The sequence below is a fragment of the Gopherus evgoodei genome, chromosome 8 (assembly GCF_007399415.2).
Source record: "Gopherus evgoodei ecotype Sinaloan lineage chromosome 8, rGopEvg1_v1.p, whole genome shotgun sequence".
In the NCBI taxonomy this organism is placed as follows: domain Eukaryota; kingdom Metazoa; phylum Chordata; order Testudines; family Testudinidae; genus Gopherus; species Gopherus evgoodei.
In genome coordinates this window covers 25,133,341-25,158,224 of record NC_044329.1, presented here as the reverse complement: position 1 = coordinate 25,158,224, position 24,884 = coordinate 25,133,341, and the positions used below count along the sequence as shown (strand labels likewise).

The 24,884-nt window shown below is 40.2% G+C and overlaps 1 protein-coding gene across 4 annotated transcripts in view; it reads right to left on the bottom strand.

Moving 5' to 3' along the window:
- Positions 1–406: 406 nt before the first annotated feature.
- GABRG2 (gamma-aminobutyric acid type A receptor gamma2 subunit) overlaps positions 407–24,884 on the bottom strand; it is a 96,886-nt gene continuing 72,408 nt past the window's right edge. For 3 of the 4 annotated variants that reach the window (XM_030573603.1, XM_030573607.1, XM_030573605.1), the window contains 4 exons: positions 14,694–14,846; positions 10,133–10,338; positions 4,077–4,100; positions 407–2,587 (listed from right to left, as the gene is read on the bottom strand). In XM_030573603.1, coding sequence (XP_030429463.1) covers positions 2,312–2,587; positions 4,077–4,100; positions 10,133–10,338; positions 14,694–14,846 — 659 coding nt within the window. In that variant the 3' untranslated portion in view covers positions 407–2,311. The remainder of the gene's footprint in view (positions 2,588–4,076; positions 4,101–10,132; positions 10,339–14,693; positions 14,847–24,884) is intronic. The other variant, XM_030573604.1, reaches the window with a different exon arrangement.

Sequence of the window (24,884 nt, the reverse complement as noted above, 5' to 3'; positions counted from 1 at the left end):
TTTTGGTCAATATTTGGCATGATTTGCTCCTGCCGTGCACCTTGCATAGTCATACTTTCAGATGGAGACTCAAACTAGTATCCTTTTTCAGACCAATACATCCATTCCATTGGTTTTCAAGAGTGGGGTGAACCTAAAGTGGTGATCTACTTGAAGGCCTTGATCCTGCAAATACTTCTTCAAAAGCTCATTTTCTCATTTTGAAGTCAAAGAGCCTATTCACACGCTTAAAGTTAAGCACATGTATAAATGGTTTCCGGATTGGGGGCTAAATCATTATTATATCACAATCTAGCCAGTTTAAAAATAAAACCTTCTCAAGAGCAAACTGTAATACTGTTCTAATACGCTTTAAGCTACTTTTAACAAAGTAACCACAAGGATACTGTAGAGTGGAGTGCAGCAATTTTATTGAAAAAGTCCACTAGGGTGTGCAGTTCCTTTATTAAAAGGTTGTCAAATACATTGGACAAGGAACAATTGATGATCAAGAATTAGTTATACCTTGCTATACATGTTTGTTTCCAAAACTATACAAACAGTGGAAAACTGTCCTTATGTCTCCATATAATCTATTAGTAATTGTGTAATAACATACATATACATCTCTCATTGCAAACTCCAAACCCATTTTTCTAGAGTTGACATTTTACATCTTTGACAATAAAAAAAATGTCAGTAATATTTACATGTGCTTAACATTGCATAATTGAGCATCATACAGGTTCTGAAAACCACTGGCTAAATGAGTTTCAAGATTCACCCAGGTGGGTTAAATAGTTTTTAATACACATAAGCTATGCACATATGATTTATTAACAAAGAAACTCTTCATTTCCTTTCATTGTTTCAAGGTTACTTGTAAAGTGTGTGCTAGCCAGGGTTAGCGTCTGTACTTTTGGAAAGGTATGCACAAAGCAAAAAGCAGCACTGACTAATATTGCTGTTCAGAAACATGAATGGGTGGTGAATGATAGGTGTATACATAGTGCAAAGTATAATGAACCAAAATGAACCTGAAGTTTGCCTAAAAAATAAATATTTGTTGTGGTTGCTAAGAATCAAAGCTGTTTCTAATCCTTCTGATTAATTCAAATTGATTGTGTATTATTATTATTATTTATTTATTAGTGTATTTGTATTACTGTAGCACTTAGGTGCTCTACTCATGGGCCAGGACTCCAGTGTGTTAGGTGTTGTGCAAACACACAACAAAAAGATGGTGTCTGTTCCAAGAGGCTTACAATCTATTTCCCCAAAACACCCTGTGTGAGAAGAAGAATCAAAGTTCAGGTTCAATATGGGAAAAGATTCACTAAAAACTTAAAAGACCACAGATGATCTTGCAATGTATAATAATTGTAAATTCAGCTGAGACTTAACAATTTTATCATTGGAAAATGAGGGCTAAAACAGCAGGGAACACATACAGTTACTTTATAAACTAAGTATCGATTGCTCATACAGATTGTTCTGTCTACATGTTAGTTGTTTCAATCCATAAGGCTTCTCCAAAGTCTTACATGAAAGTTTTGTTGTCTGCTTGAATCTTCCCTGCATAAGGGAAAGGGGTAATTCTTCCAGAGGGGAAAAAAAAAACCCACATTTCAGTTATAATAGCACAGCCAGAGACACAAAATAAAAGACAATACGTTATGGTACCTTTGCTTCATTTATTTTGGCCAAAAGAGATGCATGCACTAGAGACTTTAAGTACTACAAGGTATTGAAATATTTACAGCATTGTACATGTGTTCTTAAAAGGATGGCATAGTGAAATGTCTATTTTTATTTGAGAGGGAAAGTTACTTTGCTAGCCTAGTAACATTTATTTGAAGTGAAAGGTGAAAGATGACTCTTCCAAAAAGAAAAGCCCACAGAGGACCAAGATATAGCATATTTATAGTAGATGCTAACAAACTGTACAATACTTTACCTTGAAATTCTAGCCTCAGTCACTTATAATTGAAATGACAATATCCAATCATTACTGAAAGTTGGCATGTTTCCCTCCCTTTTCCCCAATACTGCTCTGTTTGTTTCTATTCCAGCTGGTAGAGCTGTATGTTACCTGTTTTATTTTTTGTTTCAAATCACTTAAACATATTGAATGGAATCGTTTAAATCACAATAATTATATGATAGTTTTAGATGAACAATACGATATGGTTGATATTTACTGGGTTATGGCACTAGAGAATTCAGACCACTATAAAGCGTGTCATAAATACCTTAAGTGGACTTCAAAAGGAAACCATCTCTCTAAGAAATTCAGTGAGTAAGGCTTATGTCACCTATTTCCTTTCTGATTTTAAAGGTAAAGGTAGGATACCCAGTACACCAGGTTGAACAAACAGAAGGCAGTTGGAAAGAAGATGCGGGCATAGGAGTCCATTTTGGCAACGCGGATGTGTATTCTTCCATGCCGCCACGCCCCTGTTCGGCAATCCTCAAAGCAGCAGAAAAAACTGGCACAGTCCTTGCCATCGAGACACTCATACCCATACTCTTCATCCCTTTCTTGAAGGTGTGTGGCATTGTTCATTTGAATAGTAGCTGATCTTGGTCGGATATCAATTGTAGGTGCCTGTGATGAATGAGGGACAAAATATGGGAGCAGGAAGAAAGAGATTGTTACAATCTTCGTAACAAAACTTGATTTAGACTAATGGTCTGTCTATGCAAATAGGACTAAATAGGGATTAATAGGGACTTGCTAAAGAACAAGGAGCTCTAATATTAAATCCTTAATTTTAAATTATTAAAAGAATATATATATATAGCTTAAATTCTGAGATAAGCAATGCAGATTAATATTACATATTAATAAATATGAGTAGGTAGGTTTGGTGTCAAATAAATTAAACTTTAGAGGTTAAAGAAAACATTCAGGAATGCAACTTAATGGCCATTTGGATTGCTTTTCCTTTTTATATTTTAAGTAGTTGCATGATATATGAAGACATTTATTGGTGTTGCACATGAAAGGAATTGCAGTAATCAACTGGAAATGCAGGATTTTATTTAATAAAAGTAAGTCCATGCTTAGGCACTGTCAAATATCTGTAATCTGCTGAAAAGAGCGAAGAGAATGTTAACTGGTTCTTCTGAATCAAGAGGTTTGAACAGTCTCCAAAAGTTTGCTTTTATTAATCCATACAGCTCAGCATCTACCATTGTTCACCATCTAGAAGCCTCTACATGTCCAACATTATATACAGTAGTTGTACATGTATGTACATTTGCTATAACTTGAATTAATTAGGCATTTCCAACTATTTTGAGCAAGTGGTGAACATAGCATTGCATAATGCATGCCACCCAAACTTTTGGCTGACACCTGCCCAATTTTTTTTGTGATTCTAGAAAATTACGACAGGTCAGTTTCCACAGAATATGTCAATTCTATTCGCTTCAGCTCAGACCTTCTTAATTTTTTCCCTCTGGAACTCAATCTCTGCATTTCTGAATGAAGATCAGAGTCAGATGTAGTATACAGCTATCTATATTTGCTATTTTGGATAACAACAGTATGTGGATCCAGTGACAGTATTAGAAAATGTATGCATTTAAAACCCTTTCAAAACTCTGACATTAGGCATAAGAACACCATAGTGGTAATTAATGATGGCAGTGAATTTTGAACAGCTCATCATTAGAGGAGATTTTGGTTTTGTTTATTTAAATTAGATCACAAACGTTAAAAGGGGTCAGAGTTGAGTTCTAAAAGGGTGCATTACTGGTGCTCAGTGTGGCTGGTGGTATGGGATCCCATGGGTAATTGATAAAGAGAGCTATACAGATGCTTTAAACACATGAAGCTCTCTTAACTCATGCGATCCAAAAATGTTGGGCTCTCTTGAACTTCAAGTTCAAAACCATAAGTGAATCAGGGTTTGGGCTGCTGAATCAACTCTACAAATTTGTTTAGAAATCTGTAGCCATTCTACTTATTTAGGATGTTGCCCTGAGTAGAATGTTTAAATATCTAATTAAAAAGGAATAATCTCATTTAAGCTCTAATAGTTAAATTCAGCAGTCGCATGCAGTAAATTTCCATTCCAAAAACTTTATACCTTGAAGGAAAACATCCGAAGAAGCTTTTGTTTTGTAGACAGAAAAAAGAATCAGAATTTTTTAAATAAAGAAAGAAAGAAGAGGAAGAAAGAGACAAAAATGATATAAATTGAAGATACTTTTTAAAAATGTAGTAAGTAAAAAAATAAGTAAATTATAAACAGGAAAGGGGGACAGCCTTTTAAATAAAAAACTGTTATAATACGGATAAGAAAATATTTCTCTCATCTCAGTAATGTGTAATTAAAGTGGACAAAGCCACAAAATAGAGAACTTGGTTTCAATCTTTTTGTTGTTCAGGGGAATTAAGAGCTGTCATTTGGGTCATCCCATTTTAAAATCAGAGGCTATCTGCAAAGTTTGGATTTACATTTGGGGCCAAAGTCTCTGCTGCTGGAAACTGGCCCTTCAACTCTCCACCCTAATGTTTTTGGTTTCTTTGAGCCTTGATTTAACATCAGGCCCATCCCTTCTTCTGATCTGAGGAAAGAAAACCTAATCTTCTATTGGACTGTAGAAAAGAGTTGTAAATTTCCCCAGGTGCCCACAAACCTTTAGTGTTTACATGACTTCTTCATTTGGTTATTTATCCAGCACAAACAAATTCACGTTTTGTTTTGTTCTTTTTGGTAAATCAGCAGATCATTGACAAGCTTTTAAAGAATGAAGTTATAACAAAATTATTTACAATAAGATAAAACTGTGCATTACAGTGACAAAATATGTTAATATTTATTTGCTCTCCTGTGTATTTGCTCTCCTATGCACTATAAGTGCCAAAAGGATTTAGAGTAGCAGTCATGTTAGTCTGTATCTGCAAAAAGAACAGGAGTACTTGTGGCACCTTAGAGACTAACCAATTTATTTGAGCATAAGTTTTCATGGGCCCCATGCGTCCGATGAAGTGGGCTGTAGCCCATGAAAGCTTATGCTCAAATAAATTTGTTAGTCTCTAAGGGGCCACAAGTACTCCTGTTCTTTTTTTTAAAGGATTTAGGTGCTCAATTGACTTAGGTACATTTGAAAATGTCCCTTAGGTACATTTGAAAATCTCCACTGGTGTACTCCACGTACTGTGAGTGTGTGTAGAGGGAATGCAGAGGAGAAACTTCAAATGCATTTTTTTTCTTTTTATCTTTTGTCTCTTTTGGTTCCCTCCCTCCTCCACACACTTAGGCCTTGGCTATACTTGGAGGTCTGCAGCGCTGGTAGTTACAGCTGTCTTCGTACAGCTGTGTATGGAAAGCGCTGGAGTGCGGCCATGCTGACAGCTACCAGCGCTGCAGTGTGGCCATATTTGCAGCATTTGCAGTGCTGTTGGGAGTGGTGCATTGTAGGCAGCTATCCCACAGAGCACGTCGTCCCATTTTGGTGCCATGGGTTGTGGGAAGGGGACAGAAGGGTGCAGGTCATTCTGCTTCCTGTCCCAATGCCCTGTGATGCATCGCTTTGCATCCCAGCAGTCCCTGTTTTTCCGTCCACGTTTGGCGCCATTGTGACTCTCCCAACGGTTTCTGTGCAGCGCGATTTCTGTGAGAAATGGAGCCCAAACTGCTGAGAACTTTGCTGATGAGTGTCGCCAGCACATCAAGTTTGGCAGTTGAGCTATTCCTTAAGCTCCAAAGTGATGAGGAGTCCGACGATGATTGCGAGTCGCCTGACGCGTACGACACGACATTGCTTGTGGCTTTCACGGAAATGCTCAGCACCGTGGAATGCCGCTCTTGGGCTTGGGAAACAAGCACTGAGTGGTGGGATCACATCGTCATGGAAGTCTGGGATGATGAGCAGTGGCTGCAGAACTTTCAGATGAGAAAAGCCACTTTCATGGGACTGTGTGCTGAGCTCACCCCCACCCTGCAGTGCAAGGACATGAGATTGAGAGCTGCTCTGCCGGTGGAGAAGCAGGTGGCTATTGCAGTCTGGAAGCTGGCAACTCCAGACAGCTACCGATCGGTCGGGAACCAGTTTGGAGTGGGAAAGTCGACCGTTGGAGTTGTTTTGATGCAAGTTTGCAGGGCCATTAATTGCATCCTGCTAAGAAGAACTGTGACTCTGGGGAATGTGCAGGACATTGTGGATGGCTTTGCACAAATGGGTTTCCCTAACTGTGGAGGGGCAATAGATGAGATGCATATTCCTATTCTAGCACCACCCCACCTAGCATCCGAGTACATTAATCGGAAGGGGTATTTCTCTATGGTTCTCCAGGCGCTTGTGGATCACCGTGGGCGTTTCACTGACATTAACGCAGGCTGGCCTGGAAAGGTGCATGATGCACGCAGCTTTCAGAACACTGGCAGTTCAGGAAGCTGCAGGCAGATACTTTTTTCCCAGACCGGAAGATCAGAGTAGGGGACGTTGAAATGCCCATTGCGATCCTTGGAGACCCCGCTTACCCGTTAATGCCTTGGCTCATGAAACCATATACAGGGAAGCTTGACAGGAGCAAGGACCAGTTGAACTACAGGCTGAGCTGGTGCTGAATGACTGTGGAGTGTGCTTTTGGCCGTTTAAAAGGGCGCTGGCGATCTCTGTATGGGAAGCTAGACTTGGGGGAAAGCAGCATCCCTGCGGTTATATCTGCGTGCTGTACCCTCCATAATATTTGTGAAGGGAAGGGTGAAACATTCAGTGAGGCATGGACCTCTGAGGTTCAACGCCTGGAGGCTGAGTTTGCAAAGCCAGAGAGCAGGGCTACTAGAGAGGCCCAGCACAGGGCTTCAAGGATCAGGGATGCTTTGAGGGACGAATTTGAGGCTGAAAACCAACAGAAATGTTTGGTGCCTTGCACGGGAGTGAAGTGCAGTGATTACAATATTAGTAGGAATCTGTTTTTCCTCAGCTGATTTGCAGTGCCTGTTTCTTTCCTGGGCTAAGGTATCTTTGACTTTCTGCAATAATAAAGACTGTTTTCAAAGCCAATAATTCATTTATTGAAAAGAAAATAACTTTCTTGACAGACACACAACATTTTGGGAACCTAAAAGGGCAGGAGGGTGGGGTGGGGAACTGTCCAGTCACAGGTTTGAATATGTCCTGTCTGGAGTGCTGTGCAATGACTGTAGCACTTCAGGATGCCTATACTGCATGGTGATGGGGGTTGAGTGCAGAGGGTAAGGATCGTAGTTCTCAGGGCTGGTTGGTGAATGTACAGGTATTGGAGGCAGCTGGTGGAGGTAAGAACCTAGATGTTGGGCAAGGGGGTTTGGAGCTGACATTGGGGCACAAGGGAAAGAGCTTTGGGACGGGGGGGGAGCGGTGCGGTAGTGCTCTGCCTGCATGGCTACGAGCGCCTGGATAGAGTCCGCTTGGCACGCCAGGATGCTTATCAGCTGCTTTGTGCTTTTCTTCCTGGCTATTGCGTTCCTCTAGTGGATCCTGCTTTCCCTTTCCCTCCAGTCCTGCAGTTCTTTATTCTTTCTGGCAGAGTGATCCATAACTGTTTGCAGCAGGTCGTCTTTGCTTTTCGTGGCTTCTTCCGCAGGTATTGGAGTCTTTGAGCTGCTGTTAACACAGGCAGCTGAGACCTCAAGGTCGTTTGTGGAAGGAAAAAAAGGCAACAGTTAACAGAGGCAGCATTGTTTATATCTCAGACAGTTATTCCCACACAGTAAAGGAGTTTACAGTCTTCACTTTAGCATAATTTTCCCATACCAAATAGAGCGCACATAACCCACAGGAGCCCTGAAATGGTGAGTAAGGGGGAATGATCGCTTCAGGGCTGTGCTGGGGTTTCTGTGCATTGGGGAAAGCAAACAGCTGCGGGGGGCACCTACACTGAACACGCTCCCAACATTTCCCACAGGAGTTAATCCTTGAAGATATCTCGCTGCTGTGGGTCACCTGAGAAGAGCAGGAGGGTCTTCTATAGCAATGCGGATTCTGCCCTGGCCCCTATGTAGGTTGCCTGTGTGAGCAATGGTCCCCCCACCCCTCGTGGCACAGTGGTGTGGACGCGTTAGCCTGACTGGGAAAAGGACCACAGTTGCTCTACCTATAAACTTGCAGAAGCGCATTGCCCACGCTCTGGCTGAAACTTTTGAAGAGATTACTGAGGCCGATTACTACGACATGATAGACCACATCAATGGGCTATTCCACATCTAGGCATGCATGCATGCAGCCCTAACCCTCCCTCCTCTCCCAAAACATTTCCATCCTGAAAATAAAAGCCGCTTACCGGGAACCCGCTCCTCTGTTTGTCCTTCACCAAGTACCGGCTGCTGCAACTGATTGCCTTCCTCCTGGCTTGAGAAGAGCTCCTGGCTGCATGCCTCCTGGGACTCTGGGGTGTCTCCCCCCCCAGTACCCTCACTCTTGGTATCCTCCTCCCCCCACTCCTCCTCCGCCTCCACTTCTCCCCCTGCTCTGAAGTGTCCATCTTGGTCCTTGGATTGGCGGTGGGGTCACCCCCAAGTATCGCGTCCAGCTCTTTGTAAAAATGGCAGCTCGTGGGGGCAGCACCAGAGCGGCAGTTTCCCTCACGGGCTTTGCAATAGGCACTCCGCAGCTCCTTCACTCTAATCCTGCACTGCACCGCACCATGTCCCGGTCATGGCCCCTTTCCAGAATGGCCCTTGATATCTGCCCATAGGTATCGTAATTCCTATGGCTGGAGTGCAGCTGTGACTGCACAGCTTCCTCCCCCCAAACACTGATGAGGTCCATCAACTTGCCATTGCTCCATGCTGGGGCTCGTTTGGAGCGTGGAGGCATGGTCACCTGGAAAGATTCACTGATTGCACTCCACACCTGGCTGAGCAAACTGGAAGGGGATTTTTAAAATTCCCGGGGCATTTAAAGGGCGGGTCACCTGAGGCCAGGGCAGGAGAGTTTGAATTGATGAGCAGAGTGGCTGAGCAGACATTCTGGGATACCTCTGAATACATCTGGAGGCCAATAACTGTGCTTTTGGTGGCCACACTGGCAGAGCAGCGCTGCATCACCAGCGATGCAGTCGTTGTTCCCCAGGCAGAGGAGGAGTACAGCCAGCACTGTATCCAGTGAGATACAGCGTTGTATGTGCCTTGCAAGTGTGGACGGTGAGTAAGTTGCAGCGCTGTAAAGCCACCACCAGCGCTGCAACTCTCCAGTGTAGCCAAGCCCTTAGATTCTGTTGCTCTAGAAGAACAGAGTTTTGCTTCAGCATAGAAGGGTAAGATGCCAACCTCACTGAAACCAAATAGTCTGCAAATACTGCACTGACAACAGGGGAGTTCCAATGGCCTTCACTGCAGCTGTTATAAAGGCTGTTATCATATACTTGTTACTGCTAGCAGGTAATGTTACAAGTGTTAATAGAATCACATTCTGGGGTAAAAAATAAAAAAAGAGATTCAGGAGAGAGGGTACAGAAAGGAAAATAAAACAAGGAAAGAATGGTAAGGACAGAGAGACAGGGATTTGCAAGAAATACATTTTGTGCTTTGAAAATAAAAATTAAACACACAAGTGCTCTGTATTCTTCGCTTTGCCTTTGTCATTCCCCAAGAAATAATGGCACATAAACAGGTATTTTTTCCCTATATGAATGAATCTAACAGAGAAAATTCCCATTGTGACCAGAAGTTTTGATAATCATGCAACAAGATGGGGACAGCAATAAAAAGTAGAATAGCTGAATTTTTAAATCTGTCGTGTGCAGTCAAGAAAAGAGAATCATTTCAGCGTACAAACAGGAAGTCACCATATAGGGTCACAAGATATGGGCAGAGCTAAGACAGAGAAAGTGATTCTCATATCAGTGACTCTATTTACCATAACACAAAGGTATGGTTTTGGTAATAGTTGTATCTTCCAGAACACTTTGGTTAGATGGAGCCTGCCACTAAGAAATCAATCTCTAGGCTCCCAAACAACTGTAATATGTCAGCTATTCATTCCTCATGGTTGACTGAGTTCACATTCCCATTTATGTCTGTAAACGGTTTACAGCTATAGCACAGTATAATGAAAAGACAAACACAAAATAGGATTTAATTGCTATCTCAGAAAACATAATTGAGAATTTATATAGGGAAGTGTTCAGTCTTGATAGTAAAACAATACATACTGGGTTTTTCTTCTTTTTGTCTTTATCCTTGCTTGGCTTTCTGTTGCTGACAAAGTAGTGCAGGGTCCCATACTCCACCAGTGCAGAAAAAACAAAAATAAAACAAACTGACACGAAAAGATCCATTGCTGTCACATAAGAGACCTTGGGAAGAGATTTACGAGCAATTGTACTGAGGGTGGTCATTGTCAGGACAGTTGTAATACCTGGTAAGGAGACAGAATTTAACAAAAGGAATGTTACTATTTAAGGTGACAAAGTAATTCTGTCACTTGCCACATGCTGACTGGTTTTGAAGGATGCCCTGGAGTCCTGACATACAGCAAGAGTGTTAAAAAGGAGCATGCTAGGCACTGAGGGGCTGGTGTATTCAGTGAGAGACTCCAGGCAGTCACAGGAAATACAAATTACAATGCATTGTTTCCAATGGGACTCCCATGCCGTAGCACCTGAAGAATATTAGGAAAAAAGATAACTTTTCAGCAGAGGTAGCCAAACTCAACTGGGAAATAAAGATCAACGTCAACAACTTTGTCCTTCCATAGAACTGAACTTTTTGAAGGTTCTTTACTGTTGAAATAAGTTTCCTTCATTTTCAGTTTCTGGGCAGTGCTGAAATACCCAAAGAAAAGTGTTTGCAGCTATGACAAGAGGTGGAAATGCCTATAATCTCTCAAGGAAGTATTATGAAAAAAAAAAGTGGAGAAAAAAAAAGGGAGCTAGAATCTTAAATGTCAACAAAAAGTCAAGACCTATATTTAACGTCTCATATGAATATCTCATATGAATGAGTTTGATGTTCATTAAATAAAGGATTAAGGATGCAATCCAAAGCCCATTGACAGTGGAAAAACTCCTACTGATTTCATTTGGATTTGCCTCTGTTCTTCATAGCAGTCAAATATGTGGGGAAACTTGCACCTCACTATCCACACTATAATTCTGACAATTCATCTTAATTGTAACTAATCCACTGTTTGTGGGACTATCCTGTAATTTTAAAGTTTTGGATGCAAAAATCAGAATTTCTATAGGGCCTAATCCAGAGACTCCCAGAGACTATAATGGCCTGTGGATCAAGCCCATAAAGATTTAACAGAAAAAAACCCACAATTTAATCCCAATTTGTGCTTTTAAGGATTGAAAAATAAAAAAAAAATGGGGAAATTACCATTTTTCCCTAATTACAAAACCCCTAATTATAATAACAATAAATAATTGTCAGCTTGAGCTTTCACACTTGCCTACATTCTTATATTTTGAGTTTACATTATGAATACCTATATACTTTGAGTACAGAAAACTGCTCATCCACACACAAGAATTGAAAACCAACATTGATTACCAAATAGAATCTGAACTTGTATGTATGTGAAGTGACTTCTCCTGTATAATGTTGAAAGTGAACATCACGGATGGTTTCCCACAGTTGAAATAGCCCCAAAATCCACATACAAAATGACAGAAACTCTGCTGATCCTTGTATGACACTAAGAACATTGGTATTCACACCCTTCACATGATTGAAATAATCTTTGTACAAAATATGTCTTGTAAGGTATCATAAGAAAACTAATAACTCACAGATCATTAATATTCTTCTGAGAAGTATGCATGCAGTGGGAGTATTAAGAGTTCTGGATGTATGTATGCTAGAATTATGACTAAAGTATGTAATCCTGGAAGGTCAGGGGGAATTGTTAAACAGGTTTATGTCCAATTTTTTATATATTTGTTTTGTTTTGTAAAAACAAAACAAAACACAACTCTGTGCTGTGTTTAATTGGAAGGGTGTACTTACTACAGGTAAGTTAATAAGTTGTGATGTGCTTTTGGGTCATTAGAGGAAAAAAATAACCTTATTATTTCTCTGAACTGTCCCAGAGAGGGCTGGATTTTGCAGAGAACACAGTTCTGGGAAAATTTGGGACTGGGAGGGTGTTGGGGTCACCTTGCTGGTTGTAACCAAAGTGGGTAGAAGTCAGATTGGGGCTGCAGACAGGCTGCTGTAGTCAGAGTTGCTAAACCAGGCCTATATAGCATATGGACATTCAGGGCATGATCTGCATGTTGGTAGGTTGGCTAAGCACAAAGCATTGTAAAGCACCCAGGGCTGCAAGGCAAGTAGTGACACAATCCCTCACTGGTCTGGATTGTCCCACTCCCACTCTTGAACCCCATCACACCCTTTGGTAGGGAATGACTGGCACAAAGCCAAGATTCAGTACATTTGCAACAGGGAATTTCCTTCTAACACAGAGAATTCTCTGCTGCCCATTTGTGGTCAATTTCTGGTCCCTTTAAGCCTCCTGAGTGGTGCAAACAGGCCAGTTCTCAAGAGAGAATCTGATCCATGCTGTACATCTGAAAAATAATTGAATTCATTTACTGATCTTGTACGCATACAACATTATTTTAAAATGCTCTGTCCTGCAAGTCCTTGATAATCCAGTTCTGAGTCTCCATTGGAAAGAGCTTTACAATCGTGTTGGCTAACCTGTATTGTGTTTTTGTGCAGAACTGAAAATTAGCCTGGCAAATCTAAAGACATTTTTACTTCTCAGGACTCAAATCCAGGTCTCTGAAAGTGAAAAGTGGGTGGCCTTAATTTTATCATCTAGACTCATAATTTTACTTTGCATTTTTAGTGCCATCAGCTGTTTCTCAGACACAAATTATATTTGTCCTACTCTTAGTTTATCAATCGGCCAATTCATGTAGAAATTGCTAATTGTAACTAATTGCATATGAGACTTTTGGGACAACATATGATAGGAACTCTGATGGCATCTCAAAATTCATTTGATTTATAGTTGAGAGGACTCTGTTCCTGTGAAGTTTCCCTCCTAACTTTTGCCAGACCGAGAGGTTTGGAGATTCTTAGAAGGCTGGTTTGAATTTTGGGGTTGTTTACTTGAAAGAAACCCAGACTTGGGCCTTTTGAAGTTTGCCCATCACTAGTATAAAGTCATGTGATAAAAACTGCCATGAAATATTTCAGGTATATTTCAGAAATGCACATATTCACATACCTACCTTCAATGTCCCAGTCTGTAGGTGAAGTAAACCCCATGGATGAAGTTCATCCCTCAGGGAAACTTACAAAGCATAGACCGACCACTGCAAGAGCACAGAATGCTGCTGAAATCAATGGAGCAGGCTGGCTGTGCATTGTAAATTGCAGGATCAGAGCCTTAAAGTCTAATTTAAGATCTTAAAATAGGTCTTATGTGGTGTATAGGCCTTGTGTGTGCCATCCGCAGAGGGCTGTCTGAAGATGGGTGATGTTCAGAGACAATAACTTTGGCAATAGCTGAATATTTTTTGTGGAAGCAGAGGGCCAGGAGAGGTCACACAGTAAACAGTCAGGTTTTAAAACACATAATCATACAGAAATAAGTATGGAATTAAAATACAAACAACTGAGATACCAAAACATGGTGAACAATAACTCTTTAAATAGAGACAAAAACAAATCTTATAACTAAACACCACCACTTCTTAATAGAGGTAAAAGAACAGCTGATTTTTGGTGCTTTTGAGACATACATAAGAGATTTGGTAAAAAGAAAGATTGTCCAGATAGCAAGATAATAAAAATAGGTTTTATCCTTTAGGGAAATAAATTTCTCTCATGCATGGATGTCCTTTACTGAACCAGATGTTCACACAAGGAAACTGGGAGTTAGACTATTGTGCAGCTATCGAAAGAAAAAGGATGGAATCAATTTTTCTAGTGTGAATATCACATCTTTTTCCAATAATCCATTGTTTCTGCTACCATTTAAAAAAAAATAATAGTGGGATATACAGACTTGTAAAATGTTAAGCTATGTGATATGCTGCCCAACACACTTATAACTGATTTTTTTAAGGATATTCTTATTAAGCAGGCAAAGGAGGGTAAATATCCATTTTCTTCATGAATACACATGCACTATGATGGCTAGTACAGATATGACGGGAGATCTTGCAGCACCCTTAGAGACACCTCAGTAGAGGAAAGCTCAGGACTTCACACGATACATACCCCTGCTCCATGCATGTACCTTTGTTCACCTTTCTTCATAGTATCTCATCGGTAACTGGCCAGATTAACTCTTTCTTGGCATTGACTATATTCATAGCATTGGATGTTTTTGTGTAAATGCCAAGCTGCTCAAATATCAGAAAAATGTTCCCCAACATTTTTATGGCAAAAAAAGGATGAATTTCCAACTAGCTCTTCAAAAAATGCAAGGTCTTGAGTATATAATGGAATTAGGTGTTCCTGAAACTCACTGCTGTGCAGGCTTCCACTGTAATTATTTGAAATATGCAATTCCTTTGCAGGATTCAAAATAGTAAAAGGAGGATGGGAAAGAGATGCAAATATTGCTTGACTCACATTATACCTTGACAAGTGACATAAACTCCAGTTGCCATCTAAGTGACAAATGGAACTCTTTTGCATGTGATACATAGGGAACTATACTAGACCTGCAGCCAGATGCTCCCCTATAGTGGAGCTCTGGTAGAGACATAGATCATAACATACATGCTGGAAGACATGGCAACTCACCCAGAGATGTTCTGGCTGGAACTGCATCCTTGTTAATCCAGAAAGAGACCCAGGATAGCACTACAATGAGTGTGCAGGGTATGTAGGTCTGAATAGTGAAATAACCCATTCTTCTGCTCAGGTCAAAGTAAACTGACATGACTACGTAGTCCCCTGTAAAACAAAGATATACATAGAATTGCATTTAAAAAACCTTTTAGATTTACCATGTGTTACCTAGGTATATATATACTGAGTGGTGTTCAGCATATTTGGATAGGCACAGGCACACACACATATTCTGTAGAGCTGTGTAAACCTGGCTAAGTTTGATTTCCTGCTGTTCTTTATTAAATGAATCCCGCTCGCTTCCATGTTAGGGAAGGAAGCATCCGCCATGGCCCCACATGTATGATGTACTCCAACCTTCAAGAGGAACTACTGTCTACACAGCACAAGGTGCTCCCTCCCCTACTGTCTTATTCCCCTCAACCTGCTCTCCTTACAGCTGGATTTATTGACCAATTTGCAAATCCCTAGCATAGTGCTCCATGTATCCTAGCACCTGTCTCACTAGTGGTACAGCATGTCTCCAATCACTGTATTCTGCTGATCAAAGTGTTCATGCTCTCAGTTGTGCTTCAGAGTGCTTTTCACACCTATACTGGGAAATCCTTGATGCAAAAGAGTTGGTGGGAGAACATGGCCCCAGGCCCACCAAAGGCTCCATTCCAATTTGTGGAAGTCTCTGTTAAAGAGAAGCCCCAGACTAGAATAGCAGGGACTATTGTAAATCTACATTGAGGTACATTTGCAGAGCTGTAGGAGGGAGGGTTGACCAAAACTTACTCTTGCTCAAGTCAGCATAGTTAGTTCTTCATTTTGAATACAAAATTTACAGGCATATTAAAATTAAAAACCAGTACTTAATCTTCATTGGAATAATCCCTAATAAACTCTAAACATGAAAGAGTTTAGAAGTAGCCTTTCCAGGACCAGTGCTTTTTCCAATGGAAATGTCTCCGTCCTCGCCATTCCTCACTGCCCATACTAACTATATTGACTATTACTGGTAATATAGTCTTTATCAACTAAAGCAAAAGAAACTTCCTTACTACCATTAGAATACTGACAAACTAATATAATAGATATCTGGTATATACTGAAGAGTCCGAGCTAAATGCTAAGGTTCTGTTTTTATTACTTTACCCTAATTCTCATATCATTTCATGGACAGGCTAAAGTTAAATATTTACAACATACATGGTTAAAGAGTGCTATAAAATCAAAAGCCATACAATTGCAATGTGAACGATTCTCATCTCCTGTGAGTCTAATTGCCCACTTTATGAAAGATAGGTTTTTTTGTCAATTTGAATTTCTGTATTGATTCACTTTAACACCTGCTATTAACAGCCCTGGCATTTCTAAAATGAGTTATCTCTCTGCCATGCTATGATAGAGATTACACTATGTATCAGCTGCTGTATTTCAAAGGAAACATCCTTTAAGAGGAAGCTTTTTTCATGTTTATAGGTTTTTTGTTGTTGTTGTTGTTTTTGTTTTTTTTTAATGAGGCTAAAATCAGCAGAGGAACAAGAGGTAAAACAAAGACCAAAAAGTCTGACAAGGAACGGATACAAAACACTGGTTCATGGCAGAACTAACAGAAAACAGGTTTTCAATGTGCCTCAATAACTCATCAGAATATTAGAGTCCAAAGTCACAGCCAAGGACATACATAGATTGTAGACCCTATGAATGTTGAAAATTGTATTTATATTATATAAAATTACAACAATCCACTGCAGGGTTTCTTGCTTCTTTCTCTGAAATTGCTGGTCTTGAGCCAGTATGTTGGAATGGATGGACTGGTATGTAACTAATTGTTAACCCCACATTTTATCCTAGTTTAGAGCTGATTTCTTTTGGTCCAGAGCTCCAGAACCTGTAGCACTCTCAGCTCCAAGCACTTTTTACTCATAAGAATAGGAAATGGCATGGCTAACTCATGCCAATACCCTTTTTGTTATTGTTGTTATTGTTGTTGTTGTTGTTTTTAGGCCTTCTAGGACAAAATCCAGACCTCAGAATCCACCCTGACAAGATAGGCAGATTAACTTCACCTACTCAGGTAGCAGAACTGCTGTGAAGTCCCTGTGCAAAGCATATTCAATAGGACTTTATGCAACATGCCCCTGACTCCCACACCTTGCCCCAACTTACAGGGTGGGGAAAAAAGAATAATTAGAGGTATACCTACCTCCCAGAACTGGAACAGGTACAGAGACAGGCTACAAGGATGATCCGAGGAATGGAAAACCTGCCTTATGAAAGGAGACTCAAAGAGCTTGGCTTGTTTAGCCTGGCCAAAAGAAGGCTGCGGGGGGTTATGCTTGCTCTATATAAATATATCAGGGGGGTTAACGTTAGGGAGGGAGAGGAATTATTTAAGTTTAGTACTAATGTAGGCACGAGGACGAATGGGTATAAACTGGATATTAGGAAGTTTAGACTTGAAATTAGACGAAGGTTTCTAACCATTAGGGGAGTGAAGTTCTGGAACAGCCTTCCGAGGGAAGTAGTGGGGGCAAAAGACTTTCCTGGCTTTAAGACAAAGCTTGATAAGTATATGGAGGGGATGTTATGATAGGATTGTTAATTTGGGCAATTGATCTTGGATTACCACCAGATAGGTCTGCTCAATGGTCTGCGGGGAGATGTTGGATGGAATGGGAACTGAGTTACTGCAGAGAATTCCTTCTTGGGTGCTGGCTGGTGAGTCTTGCCCACATGCTCAGGGTTTAGCTGATCGCCATATTTGGGGTCGGGAAGGAATTTTCCTCCAGGGCGGATTGGCAGGGGCCCTGGAGGTTTTTCGCCTTCCCCTGCAGCGTGGGGCACGGATCGCTTGCTGGTGGTTTCTCTGCAGCTTGAGGTCTTCAAACCAATTTTGAGGATTTCAATAACTCGGTCCTGGGTTAGGGGTTGTTATAAAATTGGATGGGTGGGGTTCTGTGGCCTGCCTTGTGCAGGAGGTCAGACTAGATGATCAGATTGGTCCCTTCTGACCTATGAGTCTATGTAACTGGAGGAGACCTTGAAAGGTCATGGAGTCCAGCCCCCTACCTTCACTAGCAGAACCAAGTACTGATTTTTGCCCCAGATCCCTAAGTGGCCCCCTCAAGGATTAAACTCACAACCCTGGGTTTAGCACACCAATGCTCAAACCACTGAGCTATCCTGACAGAAGAATATACTGTTACCTATATTTCCCCAGTTTGCCCAGGTCCTATCCTATGTGAGACCCCTATAGAGCCATCCACATCCAGTCTTCTATTGTGCTACTACTGTCTGGGAGCTATGAGGCAGGTGCTTTGTTTGTTCCTTAAGGCAAATATGAAGTATTAAGTATTATAATTATTATTATTATTTTATTATATAGTACATTTAATGGACACATTTTCTTATTTAATTAAAAAAATTAATAAAATTATGTCATTCCTTCATCCTCCTCTCCCCTATCCCCCCAAAAAAGTATATAAGGAAACTCTCAAGAAGTTAATAAACTAGTAGAGGTCTTGACCCACTTAGCACCATTTAAACATACCTTGGATTCTCACTCTGATGTCAACAGCTCTTCTCTATGAAAATTTATTTCCATGGAAATGTGAGTTCTCTTTCATCTGGCACTTGCTATAGACACTGGGGACACTCCAGAGCAGAGGCGGCCAATCTGTGGCTCCGGAGCCATAGGCAGCCCTTCAGAAGTTAATATGAGGCTCCTTGTATAGGCACCTACTCCGGGGCTGGAGCTACAGGTGCCAACTTTCCAGTGTGCTGGGGGATGCTTACTGCTCAACCCCTGGCTCTGCCACAGGCCCTGCCCCCACCCCACCCCTTCCCATACCCTCCTCTGAACCTGCTGTGCCCTCTCCCCCTCACCCCCGAGCCTCCTGAATGCCATGAAACAGCTGATCGGGAGATGCAGGGAGGGAGGGTGAGGCGTTGATCGGTGTGGCTGCCGGTGGGTGGGAGGCGCTGGGAGGTGGACGAGCTGATGGGGGGCTGCTGACGTATTACTGTGGCTCTTTGGCAATGTACATTGGTAAATTCTGGCTCCTTCTCAGGCTCAGGCTGGCCACCACTGCTCCAGGTGCTAATGTTTTCTATTTAATTTATCAAGAGTTTTGGTCCTTTTTCTGCTGCTGCATTCCTGAATTGGAAATGTTGGTAAATGACACATTTCGGTCAACATGTTCCCTTGAATCAGACACTGATCTAAGCTTTTAGATTTTGTTCCTTCTTCACAAACACCTTTTATTCTTTCCTGCACTCAAGACTTGCCTAAGGAACTTGATTAGTGCCCCTGAATGTATCAGCTCATAGCAACATCTGCATAGTTCCCAGGTCTCACTCCCAAGGTCTGGGCGAGGTTAGGGGAAAAGTTCCTTGGGGGCTGAAGCAGCTGCACTCATAAGGGTAAAATGCAAGCTAAAGTCAATGGGAAGTCTACCTGAAGAAGTGCTGCTGGACTACATCTCCAGTGGTAAAGAGTGTTTATATCTGTGCAGCTGCTTTGAGGTGTTTGTGGGGAGTTGATGATGAAGGACTGTCTACCACTCAGGGCACTGGATTGGCATTCAGGAAAGCTGGGTTAAATTCCCAGCTCAGCTACAGATTTCTTGTAGAAAATGCTGGCCCTGTTGAAGTCAAGGTGAGTTTGGCCATAGGCTTCAATAGGGCCAGGATTCCACCCTTTTAAGTGAAACCCACTTACTCTAATCTATCTTGCCTCTGTTGCCTATTTGTAAAATGAGGCTAATACTTCCCTAACTCACAGTGCTGTTGTGAAGATGAAATCCATTAATGATCACACGCTACAGTTGGTGGCGATGGTTTATAAAAGTAGCTAGTTAGAGAGACCCTCTGCTGTATATTTATACAGAACCAAGCTTTGTGACATATAGACAACGAAGTGTTCTTTACACTGTAAAGATATCAGTAGTATCAAGGATCACTTGTAATAGCAGCCACTGTGACCCCACACTGCAAAAGTGCTCTGTCTGAGATGATAGGCTTGTTGTGTCTCTCACACCATTTTCACACTAATATATCACTCTATTGACTCCTCTGGAGTTATTCTTTATTTCCACATGTGTAAAAGTGTGAGAGGAGGACCATGCAAGGTATCTTAGCCAGCAAAAATTATGTCAACACTTCATCAAAAATCCCACCTGACTCCCAGCCCAGTGTTCTACCCATTATATTCCATATCTAATTCCATAAATTAAATATAGTTGACTAAATTTTCTTGAACGAGTGACATTGTACATACTGATAAAGAGAGCCCAAACTGTGCAAACACATACATTGCAACTAAAATATTTCTCAGTGAAAACTATGGGATAATTGGTCCCATAGCATGAAAAAGAAAATAACTGTTCACTTTCAGACTATGAAAGATGATAGCCTATATTATGTTCACTATATCTATAAGCAGTTTCTTGATGGATATTTATTGGCAGTTAAAAGCCAGGATGCAGTCATTTGGAATATTGCTGACACAACCATATTTGCACCCATCTATGAACACTCGACAACATATCTTATAAACATACCAAATGCTAATTCACTTCAATTATTTTAATAAGTAGCTCTCAGATTTTGGGCAATAAAATTATGCTTGCCTTTTGTTCAACCCTAGATCCAAAGTACAGGTTAATTACATATCTGTGTTGAAAGTAGTCAAAGGTAACAATAAAATATTATTTTTATGCAGCTTCTTTCAGAGTACCATATTACTGTGACACTGTAAGGGCCATTAATTAGCCTTCCTCACTGTTAGCTATACACTGTATCCCCATTTCAGAAGAAATTCTTCAAATTCTACCTGTAAACTTCCCTTTCACAATTGTCTCATTTTCCATCAAGCATATGCTTGGCTTTATTTTTAAATTTCCAAAGTACACCTGGAAGATCCTCTCTCAGCACAGGTGTATGATATGAAAAATAATTGCACAACTTGCAGATATTCAAGCTATCCAGATTTCTAATGTTTCTCTCCCCACACCCCTTTTACTTGCAACTGAAGCCAAAGGAAAAAATAAACATGATTTAAAAGTATGGAAACATGGAGACATAGATAGGAATAATATTTTATTTCAAATTAAAAAGAATAAAAGAATGTATGATTTAGAATGTGTGGAGAATCCCATCTTTTTCAATTAGCATGAACTGTAAATGCTAAAAGCTATTCACTAGGAAATATTTCTGTAAGAATACGTGGTTTTGACCACAAGAGGGCACTGTCACCTCAGAAAGGAAACATGCAAAGACCATAAGTCTGTCAACGGAAAACAGAATCTTAAAGATATCAATGACTGCTCCTTAAAATGATTTGCATAAACACAGCAATGGCATGATGCATTCTGTAAGTATATTGACATGGATGCTCCTTCAAGAGAATGTACTACAACTTTAAGACAACCCAAATCCTATGTGATAGCAATGTTACTAAAGTAATGGTGCCATTATAATATCAGTAATTGAATATAAACTCCATGTAAATTGTTAATGGGAAAATTGTTGTACTGTGGTGGCAGACCTTACCGTCATTTTCCCCATAAATAACTACATTAATGGGCAATAGGTCCATCAATAGTCATTAGCCAAGATGATCAAAGACATCCCATGCTCAAGTTGTCCCTAAACAACTGCCAGAAGCAAAAGGACAGGGAACTGATCACTCAAAATTGCTCTGTTCTGTTCATTCTCTCTGAAGCATCTGGCATTGGCCACTGTCAGAGGACAGGATTCTGGGCTAGATGGACAAACAATCTGACCAAGTATGGCCATTCTTATGATCTTAATAGATACATTCTTGATCTCTTTTATTGTTAACACCACCAAAAGAATCTACTTCTAGCATACAAAGATTCCATTTCATACAGGGTTTAAAGAATTAACTGATTAGGCAAAATACTGGGGTTTAATGGAAAAGGCATATTTTGTTATTTTTAAGATCTATTATATGAAAATATCTTCACTATATAAGGGGTTGGCTTTCATGAATATAGCCTTTCAATTCGACATGATAGTTATACTACCTTAATCAAAGCAATCCTGGGCATCACTCTGAATAAAACTTTTAGCCAAGGTAAAGAAACAAGTGTTAAGTGACTACAAAGGTCCCTCTCTTACTTATTTCCCAAGACCTATATATGGTTTTCTGCAGGAATTTGCTATATTTATGGGGAAGCTGGTGGGAACTCCATAACTAAGGTACTACTGAAAAATGCATTTAGAGAGACATCTTACCCTATGGTGGTTTTGCAAGAAAAACAAAATTGCTATTTTCCAGACTCTCACAATTTACAAAAGTGATGCAGATTTAATATCTATGAAAAATGTACACGATTCCACTGAATAAGTTAAAGTTTAGAAGCTGTTCAAAATGACTCATTTCTGATTTTTATAAGTCTTATTAAGTTCTTAGGGTTCCGCTACTTTAATACCTTTAAAGAGGTGAAGTGTCAAATTTACCATGTGAAGAGATATTGATAGTATCTTGTCTAACATAGCATGCTTTTGTTTGCATTTTTCACCATAACTTCTTTCATTTCTGGCAAAGCATTTGATGATAAATGCACATGATGATGGATGGATTTTAATATAAATGCGACCGTGAAGCTACAATGAAAGTGATATATAATGCATTTAACCAGGGCCACTGCCAGGATTTAAAGAGCCCAGGAAAAAGAGCCCACCAGCTGTTCCATCCGCACCGCACCACCAAGTTGCAGACCCTACCATCCAACCTACAGCCCCATCCTACCCTTAATTTTGTTTCTGTCCCTCACAGTGATTTTAATTCTGTTCCTCAGTCAAAAATGACTATTTTTCTTACTATTTCCATGCTTCATTGTATTTGTTCATTCATTCATTTTCCAATTACACAAGGACTAAACAGTTTAAAAAAGAATTAAAACATTCATCTGCTGCTACAACAACAAGAACAAATAATAATAACAGTTCCTTTCCTTGCAGTTGTAAAGCTGCCAAACTTCAATAAATGACCAAACAGATTTCTGGTTTTGGAGAAAATACATTCAACATTAATATCTTGGGGGGGGGGGGAGTGGAAATCTGCTGCAGTACTGTAGATAGCTGCTTAAAACAAAACAAAAGCCCTCAGAACCTCTGAAATCCTACAACCGAATGTTCAGTATTTGGTGTGTCTGTCTGTTATATAAGGGACAAGGCAAGTGAGTTCCATTCCTGTCCATTTCAAAACCATGATTATAGTTTGATTATGTAATGAAGTAAAACAACATTAAGGTTGACATGCATCTGACGAAGTGGGTATTCACCCACGAAAGCTCATGCTCCAAAATGTCTGTTAGTCTATAAGGTGCCACAGGATTCTTTGCTGCTTTTACAGATCCAAACTAACACGGCTGCCCCTCTGATACTTAACATTAAGGTTTGCACTGTAGTCGATTTATAGAGGATTATCTCTGGGATTCAGCTATCCACAAGCCTGGTTTTCAATTTACATTCCAAAAGATGAATTAATCCTAATTACCTTCTACAACATGAAGAGAGAGAGAGAGGTTGGGGGGTAGTGTTTTGTTATTAAACAAATTGTGTGTGTGTGTGTGTGTGTGTGTGTGTGTGTGTGTGTGTGTGTGTGTGTGTGTGTGTGTGTGTGTGTGTGTGTGTGAGAGAGAGAGAGAGAGAGAGAGAGAGAGAGAACAAACACATTCTGATCATGGAGAAAAAAAACTGGTTTGTGCTTGTTTTTGTAATGACAACCCCAGAAGATGAAACTACTGCAAAATTAGAAGAATCATATGGCTATTCAAAGAAATGAAATAACTTTACTGCTGGCTACCAGCCTGACAAGTCATGGAGTTTTGTTCAGTCCATAGCCACTTATTTCAACTTGGATTTTGATATCTCATTTCATTTCACAGATGGTGTTCCAATATCATTTAGTTTCTAATTATAGGATGGACCACTGTAATGATGCCAGACAGTAGCTAAATGTCCACAGGTTTCATTAGTGGAACTCTCCTTTCTCCCCTTTGAATCTATGGGAACAAAACTCAACCATAAGAATTCACTGTGGCCTGAAAATTTTGGCATGTTAGGGGGTATCATTGTGGTGTGTGTTTTAAATAGTCCATATCTGAACACTAAAAATTTGAATAAATCTTGAATGTGGGTGGCTTTGCATTGTCCAAACAATTTTCAAATGCAATTCTGTCAGTCCTCCTTTCCCCGTTTGGGATGTAATTAAAAACAAACTAAATCTTTTATTTTGAAAAGCAGCAAAGCAACTGAGCTGGCATTAGCAAGCACTTTCCAGCAAAAACAGGAGGATTTTTCGTGTGCAGGATTAATGTGCATGTGTGACAATGGCATTGATGTAATAGATTGTAACCGCTCTAAAGGAACTGTTCTGTGTAAATAATCTGCAAATTAAAGAACCTTCTGTTTGGTATATATAATAATGAAGCAAATAACTTAGCAAAATAAAATAAATGCACATGTATATGACTAACATCTGCAGTTACAGCAGCTAGAATAAAAATAATATGCCCAGATTTTCAAAACAACTCAGCATGTAAGGGTGGAGTTCTTTTGCAAATCTGGCCAGATATGTCACATTGGGTCCTCAACACTTTTGAAAAACTGGGCCTTATTTAGATGCCTAAATGAAAGCTGTTCTCTGTAAACCTGGCCCTGAGAGTGGGTGCTGAACCTGGCCTTGATTTACTTTCAACATTTTGACCAAAAGAGTCATCATTATAAGTGTGAAAGCTCCAAAAAATAGCGTGATTGTGAATTTGCGTAAGGAAAAAATATTGTCCAATGATATAATCTTGCATAGTTAGAAACTCTGAGGTGGAGCTCTAACCTTGCTGCTGTTACAGGGAGGCGATGTGGCTGGATGGATTATTGTTGTGGTCGTGTATGGATGTTTCAATGTTTATTAATTTATTTACCTATCGCTGTTGGTTTAGATTAGATACTATGCTAGGATTATGGAACTGCATGAGATGGAATTTGTAAAGATGCTATTAATTTAGTCATGATAAAAACATAACCATTCCTTTGGATAGATAGTGACAAGGAAAGAAATAACCTAAAATGGAGGATTTTTTAAAAATTGGTTGGGAGGGTGTTGGATGAAGACAAATTATT